The sequence below is a fragment of the Nicotiana attenuata genome, chromosome 8, assembly GCF_001879085.1.
Source record: "Nicotiana attenuata strain UT chromosome 8, NIATTr2, whole genome shotgun sequence".
Classification (NCBI taxonomy): Eukaryota; Viridiplantae; Streptophyta; class Magnoliopsida; order Solanales; family Solanaceae; genus Nicotiana; species Nicotiana attenuata.
Window position 1 is genome coordinate 5,799,614 of NC_031996.1, and position 10,558 is coordinate 5,810,171.

At 34.8% G+C, this 10,558-nt stretch overlaps 2 protein-coding genes across 2 annotated transcripts in view; both read left to right on the forward strand.

The window, feature by feature from the left end:
* On the forward strand, window positions 910-4,397 carry LOC109230792 (reactive Intermediate Deaminase A, chloroplastic). The gene is made up of 6 exons (XM_019396229.1): window positions 910-1,147; window positions 2,492-2,607; window positions 2,737-2,781; window positions 2,917-2,990; window positions 3,083-3,132; window positions 4,056-4,397. The coding sequence occupies exons 1-6, from the start codon at window positions 964-966 to the stop codon at window positions 4,148-4,150; spliced, it is 564 nt and encodes a 187-aa protein (XP_019251774.1). The 5' UTR covers window positions 910-963; the 3' UTR covers window positions 4,151-4,397.
* LOC109230791 (purple acid phosphatase 18-like) overlaps window positions 6,633-10,558 on the forward strand; it is a 4,751-nt gene continuing 825 nt past the window's right edge. Inside the window, exons 1-4 of the mRNA XM_019396228.1 lie at window positions 6,633-6,928; window positions 8,449-9,117; window positions 9,764-9,952; window positions 10,167-10,255. Of these exons, the coding sequence (XP_019251773.1) occupies window positions 6,782-6,928; window positions 8,449-9,117; window positions 9,764-9,952; window positions 10,167-10,255 (1,094 nt within the window). The 5' untranslated portion in view covers window positions 6,633-6,781. The remainder of the gene's footprint in view (window positions 6,929-8,448; window positions 9,118-9,763; window positions 9,953-10,166; window positions 10,256-10,558) is intronic.

Genomic DNA, 10,558 nt, shown 5'->3' on the forward strand with positions numbered 1-10,558 from the left:
GACTCTCCATCATTGACAACCATTAAAAAGTTTCGAAGCTTTGAATTTGAATTCGGATTTTTAAGAAATTTTGTTTGGAATGGTGTTATTACAAATGATTGGGAATATTCTATAGAGTTTATATCTCGATTTTGAGGGTGTTTGGTGAAGATTAGATATAATTTGGATGGGTTTTCAAATTGAAATTTGAAGAGAAGTAGAAGAACACACCACATACAAAATATATACAAATTATATACAAAAGACATATTGTATAAAATTTGTATGAAAGTTATATGAGGTTATAGTTATATTTAATTGGGTAAGAATAATGCATGAAAGTTGCAGATAAATTATAAATAAGTTGTATATTGTATAATTAGTTGTATGAAATTTGTTTTTAGTATGTATGTTGTTGTAGATATGTCAAATTTTGCATTAAATTTGTATGAAATTTATTTTTAATTTGTATGATGTTGTACGATACATTATTCTTTTCTTAAAATAGGTAACTATGACAAAGAGAGAGAAGAGTTGCGTTAATTATGGGTTAAAATAGGTAACACACAATTGGAAGGAGTCATACTTAGTTGAAAGGACAATTTGAACTTCGTTTCCTTCAGTTACGCCCTTTTCCGAGCAAAGAATCTCCTAATTTAAGACACTAATAATGTATTGTGTATAAATTGTAAGAAAAACTTATTTAGGGCGACTAATATACAAAACTTGGACAATTTTAATAAATAAGTTTCAAATATCGTATAGGAAGAAAACTTATTGTATAAGTTTCAAATGTGGGACATTAGCAGAGAGCCGTCCACAATAAATGGGCCTAGATTCAGTGCAGCAAAATATTTGGGCCTACATGGGCTTTAGAGACCGTAGCCCATGCCTAACATTACGGAATTAGGCAGCAATAAAAGGAATGGAAAAAGGCAACAGAAAAAGAGGTTACAGATAGAAACATAACAGAGAATCGGAAAAATGACGTGGGCCGCCGCAGCTAGTCGCTTCCAAATGCCAACAATGGACGTCGCCGCCCTACGCAGCCGAGCTCCGGTAGCGTTTGGAGTGGGCTGTGTTTCACTTGCTGGTGCAAACTTTCGTCGGTCTATTTCACCAGCTCGGTCAAAGCCTTTCGCTTGCTTAAGTACTTCCACTGATACAAGTGAGTCCACTATTACCCTCTTCCTTAAAATTTAGCACAAAAAAAAATAATTTTACAAACAAATAAAGTTTTTAACTTTGGTTTCTGGAGAAAACAAGGAGAGGCACAAAAAAAATGGAATAAACAGAATGTCTTTTTCTATTTACCTACTTTACTTGTTTTTGTATTAAATATAAAAGAAAATTGGCTTATGGTACCATTCAAATAGAGTGGCATGAATATAGTGGATTCTTATAGCTGATTCTAACTAGTTTGGATTGTGGCATTGAGTTGATTGATGTAGATATCTACTCTTTCAGTTTCAACTTATATGACACATTTTGACTGCATATAGTTTAAGAAAAAAAAGAAAATTATAAAACTTGTGGTCTTTAAATCATAAAAGGTAAAAGCTTTTGTGGGATCATAACATTTGTGTGGCTATAAAAGCTTCTTAGTAAGGGTAAAATAGATAAAATAAAAAGTTTAAAGTTAAATTGTTTCCATGTATATAAATGTGTCATTAATTTCTGAACGATCTAATAAGAAAAGTGTGTCATATAAATTGAAATAAAGGGAGTATCAATTTTGCATATCTATTTAGTACAGGGTATACTAAAGTCGAGATTTTTAGCTGATTGATTAGTCTTGTTGCTTTGGAATGAGGCGGAATGGATTTAAAGGATTCATTATTCAGCCTGAACTTGTTTGAATTTGACACATAGTATCCGTTTACGTAGGATTCAAAGCACTAAAAACAGATTTTTTGTGATTTTTGATGTTTTTTCTCTATGTTCTGGGTTTATTTTGACAGAATATGCAGCGGTTTCCGACTTGTACATGAGCTTAGAGTTTGGTTTATAATCTGGGCGTGGATTATAATCCTGCTTTAAGAAAGCAGTATGTTATGTGTTGTTTCATTCGTCATCACCAATGGCGTGTGAACTTGATGCTGGAATGCAGAAATTGTTATGCTTAGTTGCTTTTCGCTGATGAATGTTATTAGGCAACTTATTAAGCAACAAGTTAATTAGATAATGTTTTTTAAGTTATGTAAGCTGAGTGTGTAAAGAACTTTTATACTATCAATATAGCAGGTTGCTTGCTGTTACTTTTTAGGTTGTCAATGCACAATAATTATAGACAACTTCCCCTAATTAGCTTTTAACTCATCTTATACGGAATAAAACTTATATATAACCCCTTAATTCGTGTCCCACAATTTATGTTGACAAGGAATTATTGTTAACAAGGCATTATATCTATAAATAATTAATTTATAAGGTTTTAGGGAAATTGCTCTCTCACACGATATTTCTCGAAGAGTTCTTTACCTTTTGTTAATGAATATCTGTATTTCGCTAGGTGTAAAGGAGGCTGTTCACACTGATAAGGCTCCGGCAGCACTGGGGCCATACTCTCAAGCCATCAAAGCTAATAACTTTGTTTTCGTCTCTGGGGTTTTGGGTCTTGTTCCTGAGGTTTGTGATATTATTGCATCAGTTATTGCAAATACTTATTCTTATCATAAGCTTGAGACGATACGTGTACTATTTCCATCACATGCCTTTGCTTTATGCGATGTTTAACTAACTTCTGACTGAATGCAGACCGGGAAGTTTGTCTCAGACAATGTGGAGGATCAAACAGAGCAGGTATTTTAGTACTCAGTCATCTTTGCATTTTGTTATGCATCCATATGTCATAATTATATTTAGGGTTATCGATAAAAATTGTTTCAAATTCAAAACACTGACCTTAAGATATCTGAGCTTAATATTGATTTCCAGGTTCTCAAGAATATGGGGGAGATACTTAAAGCAAGTGGCGTTAGCTACTCTGCAGTTGTTAAGACGACGATCCTGTATGATCTTTTGTTATTTCTTCTCCTGACCCCCAAAATTTGTGTCTCATTATAGTCTTGATTATTGATTTCGAATAATTCTATCTCTACAGGTTAGCTGATCTGAAGGACTTCAAGAAAGTGAATGAGATTTATGCTAAATGTGAGTCATGATACCGAGAAAACTAGTTTTGATTTTTGTGTAGTTTTCATGAATGAGATTCTTCCCTCTGTTTTTCACAAGCAAGATCATCTTGAAAACTTGAACACTGAATAAAAGATATTTAACCTGTTTAAATGAGGTCTGTGGTCTAAACAATATTTAAGCAGAAGAATAGAAGTGGATGTATTGTATTTTGTGTTGCTTACTTCTTAGCTGGTTGCAGAAGGCTCGTTCTTTGCCCTGCCTAGTTCTTTTTGGCAATTCTGCTAGGGATATCTAAGAGATTGTGTATAAACTTTTGAACTGATCCAACCTTATTTTCTGCCAAAAACAATTAAAGTTTGTCTTGTTTGCTCTTCAATATGACAATTCTTTGAGACCTGAAAGGAGGTGATTAGCATGAATTTAAACTAGTTTTTATGCCAAGTGGAGGTTCATTTTTATTCTTTGACAATTCATTTTCTGTACTCTAATGACGTAAAAACTTTTTACTCAATTATTCTAACATTGTATTCAGCATTTGAATGCTACTTGTATAAACTTTTTGTTTGCTAGTCCCCTATTAGTAATTAGGCTATGTTAGGAACCTCAAATCGATGTGTTTAAAAAAGGAAAAGTGCCCATATAATGTTCTAAACTCTCAGAGTAAAAACTGCACGTAGTAAGATGAGTGTGGTCACTTCTGTTGTCACTGATGGTTGGAATTGCTGATGTGTGAGACAAACTGTACCAAGCTCAATAGTAGAAGGTACCCAAAGCCGGTTTTGCATGTAAGAGAAAGAAATTCAGTGTTAAAATCTTTGTCCACTTTTTACTAGAACTAGCCACTGTATAAAGAATGTCTACTTTAGCATGCTACTTCATGACTTCATGTACTCAATGCGATGTGAGATGATTGTAAATCTAACTTGGCTATCTTGCAGATTTTCAATCTCCTGCACCAGCCCGTGCAACTTATCAGGTGGCAGCACTGCCAATGGATGCAAGGATTGAAGTCGAGTGCATAGCAGCATTATGATTCCTCCTCCACTGTTGCGCTCAACTTCTTATTTAGACCTCGAATGGAGCAAGTCTTCTGACTTCCTAGCTAAATTTGTTAGATTTAATAAGCGGATAGCTAGCTATTAGTTCAGGAGCTTTTGTTCTTCTTCTTTTAGCTCCAACTTCCCGGAGCTGAGAATAAACGCTATTCAAGAACGTACTGTAACTGAGCGTCCATGAACACTATTATGAAGAAGAAATTTGGTGATATTTTGGCCCTACTATATCCTGTTTAGTCCTTGCAGAGAGCCTGATTATATGTTAAAGACAGTATTGAAGAAGGAAAACAGAAAATAGAAGGTACAAAACCATTAGAGAAAAAGATGTGCAACATTGATAGAGGCTCTTATGATTTGACTCAAAACTGGGGTCATTAACAAGTTCTATATCTCGGTAAATAAACAATCGGGAAAAGTTTATTCACACCGTGTGTTTGTATCAAACTAATTGATGTATGATATGTGTTTTGTGCAGAGAGTTATCTTATTTAATTATGGTTAAGTAAGGTATATTCTGGCAAAGAGCCAACATCGAGGTGCCAAACCTTTCCGTCGATGTGAGCTCTTGGGGAAGATCAACCTGTTATCCCTAGAGTAACTTTATCCATTGAGCGACGGCCCATCCACCTATCACCGATGGATCACTAAGGCCAACTTTCATCCCGGCTCGACGGGTGGATCTTGCAGTCAAGCTCCTTTTTGCTTTGCACACGAGGGCCAATCTCTGTTCGGCCCGAGGAAACCTTTACACTCCTCTGTTACCTTTTGGGAGGCCTACGCCCATAGAAACTGTCTACCTTTTGTGAGCTCTCTGTTGGTCATCATTTATCCAACTTCTAATCGATAATTCCAGACAGATATCTAAGGAGTTTGTCTTCTACTTAATTTGTTGTGCACTAGCTCATTTTATCATTTTTTTTGATATTTGGAACCTACTGATTCCACTAATCTAGAAAAGGCCGTACAATGCACATTTAAGAGGAAAATGCTCCTTACTAAGAATTTTTTTCATTTTCACTGTTCAAACTCGAGACATTTGATTTAGAGTAAAGGAATTTAATCCATCCACCACACCGCTTAATCATTCAGTTAGGCGTCAAAGTTCTTTGGTAGAGAGAAAACGAACTCCAATCTCATTAAAACGGCAAATAATAAGACTTATAGCACGTTTGACCAAGCTGCAAAAACTAACTTATTTTGAGAAGTATTTTTTCTCGAAAGTGATTTTCTCAAAAGTATTTTTGGTGAGAAGCAGTTTGTGTTTGACTAATTAATTTGAAAAATACTTCTGAGTAGCAATTAGTGTTTGACCAAGCTTTTAAAAACTGCTTCTAAGTGTATTTTCTCAAAAGTTTTTTTCGGAGAGAAACTACTTTTTTCTGCTTCCCTAAAACTGCTTCTGCTTCTACTCGAAGCATTTTTTTTTCTTCTAAAAGCTTGGCCAAATAAGTTATTAAATTATGGATTTATAGATGAATGTAAGTCAATATTTGAATTTTAAATTATTTTTTCCATCAGCTCAATCATAGACCTTCTGATAACAGTTTAGTTCAGAGGTGTAAAATGGGCTTAACTTTAACCGTATCTAGATTAGAAGCCATGGGTTCACCTGAACCCATAGTATCGGTTTAGATCCTCTATATCTGCTAGAAAACTTATTAAATATTTATAAATAATAGATTTTGAACCTATTAAATTAGATGAAATATGGTAGAATTTCGAATCTGAACCCATAAAGTGATAAGTTTGGGATCGGTCACATGGATACTCACCTATCATGTTTCTCTACTTAGTGTGCGTTTCGACATAAAAATTATAAAATTTTAGAAAAAAAGTAAAAAAAAAAAAAATTAAGTAAAAATTAGAGTTGTGTTTGGATATTAATATAATTTTGAGATGTTTTTGAATTTTTATGAGTATCTGAAGTAAATTTTTTGAAAAATAGCTTTTTAGAGTTTTTCAACTTTTCAAAGAATTTCAAAATTTATCTTCAAAGTGAAAATCGAAAATTTCAAGACAAAACACTGATTTCAAAAAAAGTAAAAAAAAAAAACAATTTAAAAAAAAAAAGAATCTTTTGTATGGCCAACGGGCCCTTAGTTCTTGTTAGGCCAATAATGTACAAAACAAAAAAAATACAAAACAAAAATAGTATTATTAGTTTTCTACATTTTCTGTTTGCATAAAAATCTCAATTATAGCTAAATGACACTGAAAAACATAAAACTTAAAGTACATATTTTAACCACATACATCCAACTCATTGACTAGTCAGATTATTGCCTAACCTCAAATATTATGCATAAAAAATTAATTCATCCAGAAGCGGAATCAGGATTTAAAAATTAGTGGTTCAGAATTATAATTTTTTTAAATTATTAGATTTTAAGTTAATAATTAGCATATAATTAATGAATTTCATAAATAAAATAGATGGTTTGGACAAAAGTCCCCCATGTTTATCTTTGTACTCAAGGAATATTATTCTATTGGGACGAGAAAAATATTAATTGGCTAAAGAAAAGGAAAGGGAGAAGTGATAAATAAGGGAGATTCCAAATTTGACTACATACAGTTTTTGCCAGTAAACAAAAATTCTTGGATCAAAGATGAAAATATTAGTAGTATTACTCTGTTTGATTGCTACTTTGTTCATCGATGGAACAGTAATTGCAGCCGGTGAATATGTTCGTCCTCCGCCTCGTAAAACCTTTCATCTGCCATGGAATTCTAGGCCTTCCTCACAGCCTCAGCAGGTAACTATTATTTTGAATTTAAAGTTCATTTCTTTTGTTTTTACTCTAATTTTAGCTCTAGTTTTTTTTTTTTAAAAAATGAATCGGGTTAAAGCTGGAAGGTTACTATTCGGGTCGGATACTTGATTCAGTTGTTGCTCTAATTGGGTAGCTTTAACTAACTTATCGGATTACACTTTCTTTGTTATTTGGATTTGGTTCCATCTTAGTGTTTGTGAAAAGAAAGAATGAAACTTCTTATTGTCTGTTGTAAAATTTTGTCTTTCTGAAGAGAAAATGGACGAATTTGTCACTGTATGAAATTGAGCTACTTTGTGCTCTGTTAGGGGGCGTTTGGTACGACGGATAAAGAAAATTAGGATAAAAATTTAGTATCATCTTATCCTTTGTTTGGTTACTAATCCCGGGATTAAAAATAGTATCGATATAACTTATACCTGCTAGAGGGTGAAATAATAATCCCAGGATAAAGTAGTAAAATTGACAATCTGAGGATTAATACAACATACTAAACAGTCAATAAGAAATAATACCATGATAATTAATCTCATCAAAACTAGTTTCACTGTAACTAATCCCAGCATAATTTGTCTTCAAACCAAACGACCCCTTAGACTTCTGATCTAATCTTACCCTGCTTTTATGAAAGGGTCTTGTTTTTGTCCTTGACCCCTAACGGAACTTCAATCTTAAGGTAATTTTAAACCGGAGTCAAAAGTTGAGAGCTAAATTTGGACCTTTTTCCTCAAAGAATTTGGATACTGGGAGTCCACAGACCACCATTTCACATTAGAGATTCATTAATGCGGAGGACAAAATTTGGCAATTTGAACGGTACAAGAGCAAATTTGGACCTTTTCCTTGTTAGAATAATTTGTCTTTTAGCAACTAGTGATTAATGAAGCTGAAGGGATACCAGGGATTAAATCCTAAGCAGAGCAAAAAAAAAATGTGGGTGTTTTTTGCATCTGTCCAAGGCTTGATGGACGGAGTTATTGGTACTTATATTGGTGAGAGGTAGCAAGTTTGTTTGCAAAGCGGGTGCAGATATCACCATTATCCCAAATAAAAGTTGACCTTTAATGATCATTTTTGGTTTTGATTTGTTAAGGCCCTTACGGAATCCTATGTTATGCCTCTATGATCAGTTTGAGTCTGCTTATATAGACCATCTTTCGGCTCCTTAAGTTACTGAATATTGACCTGGAGTCAATATTTCTTTCTTCACAGAAAGGTACATTACCAGTTACTAGTATAGATTTTATGTGTTTCTTTGTACGACAAGCATAATTAAATTAGCCCTGGTATGCCGTAGGTTCATTTGATAAAATCACTAAAGCTTGTAAGCTGCCTAAAACTATATAGTTTTTGTTTCATATATATCTGTCCAGATCTGTTTTTAATGTTATTTTAAGCTGTCAAAAGACTGTTGACGTAACATGTAAGGTGATTATTTTGTATTTGGGTTCACGGTTTGAGCCGTGTGAACTTCATCAATGGAATTGATTTTCTCGTCGCAGGTTCACATCTCCTTAGCTGGGGACAAACACATTCGGGTCACATGGGTCACCACTGATACATCTTGTCCTTCTATTGTTGAATATGGAACATCGCCTGGAAAATACAGTGCTACAGCTCAAGGAGAAAGTACCAAGTATAGTTATCTATTATATAGTTCGGGGAAGATACATCACACTGTCATTGGACCATTGCAAGAAAATACCACGTACTTCTATAGATGTGGAGGAGAAGGTCCTGAGTTCCAGCTGAAAACTCCACCCTCTAAATTTCCAGTTACTTTTTCTGTGGCCGGTGATTTAGGCCAAACTGGATGGACTAAGTCAACTTTGAACCACATTGACCAATGCAAATACGATGTTCATTTGCTCCCTGGTGATCTTTCTTATGCTGATTATTTACAATATAGGTGGGACACATTTGGTCAACTCGTTCAGCCACTTGCTAGTGCTAGGCCATGGATGGTGACAGAAGGGAATCACGAAAAAGAAAGCATAATATTTCTAGAAGATGGGTTTGTCTCTTATAACTCAAGGTGGAAGATGCCATTTGCGGAGAGTGGATCCACTTCAAATCTCTACTATTCGTTTGATGTTGCTGGGGTTCATATCATTATGCTCGGTTCATATACTGCCTATGATGAATACTCTGACCAATATAACTGGCTGAAGGTTAGATGAGCTCTCATTTTTTCCAAAAAATAATGAAAACTCTCTGTTTGAGGAAATTTATGATCAGGTAGAAGTCACCATGAAAGGGATTAATTTGCTTTTGTTTTATAGTTTCACATATGACATTTGAGGAATTTCCGATCTTTTGGAAGTTCCAATATATGAAGGTTAAAAATAATTTTGTTGCTTATACTTCCAGATTTTATAGATATATTTGTCCATTGTTATATTAAGAGATTTTAAAACCGACACGAAAAACAAACCTAGTATCCGTAGTGAGCAGAGAATGAGCCGAGACATGTAGTTTTTTGAAGCAGTCGGACTTAGAATCTGTACTTTCAGGATAAAAAGCCAGCATGTTGATTATGTTGAGGTGGTGAGCAGGCAAGAATCCAGTTGGGTTAAGGAGTGGGTTGAGATCCAACATAGCTTCCTTATAATCTTCTTGAACCTAAAGCTTTGGATACAGAAAGACTACTTCTATATGCATTTCATATTACCATTAGGATTTTGCCTCTTAATCAAGCTCTAGCATTTTCAGTAATATTATTATATAAGGAATAACTGAGAATATCTTGATATTCTGTTCTTCTTTGAAAATCACAGTTTCCTACTTGCTAATTTAGTTCAATTATTGGAGCTGCAGGCTGATCTTCTAAAAGTGGATCGTAAAAGAACACCGTGGTTAGTTGTCTTATTCCATGTGCCATGGTATAATAGTAATAGAGCCCATCAATGTGAAGGTGATGACATGATGGCAGCTATGGAGCCTTTGCTGTATGCTGCTGGTGCAGATATAGTAATCACTGGGCATGTTCATGCTTATGAGCGCACGGTATGCCTTCATTGCTTTTGCTTTTTCTTCTTGATTCAACAACAACAACCCAATATAATTCCACAAGTGGGGTCTGGGGAGGGTAGTGTGTACTTATACCTTACCCCTACCCTAGGGTAGAGAGGCTATTTCCGATAGACCCTCGGCACAAGAAGATGAAATGAGACGCTTTTTCTTTTTGATTCCTTACCTAATTGTATCTCTTTGACAACAGAAACGAGTTTACAATGGTAAACCTGATCCGTGTGGCGCTGTCCACATAACAATTGGCGATGGAGGAAACAGAGAAGGTTTAGCACGCAAGTAAGTAGCCCTTGTAGTAATTTCTCCCGTCATCTTGAGCATATTAACCATATAATGACAATGGCTGTAGCGTCAACAAGTCGAATTCTTAAATGATCTTTGTTTCTTTTTGGTTTGGACTGGATTTAGCTCAAGAGGTTTTACCACAGTAGTTGAGCGACTTTGACAACAAAGGAGAGTAAAAACGAAAAAAGGGCAAGCACTTATACCAGGCTTTGTGAAGCCGAAGGCTTAAACTGTTCTGGAAACTTAATCAAGTACTACCCCATAGGAAAAAAGAAGTTTCCTTCCCCCCCCCCCCCC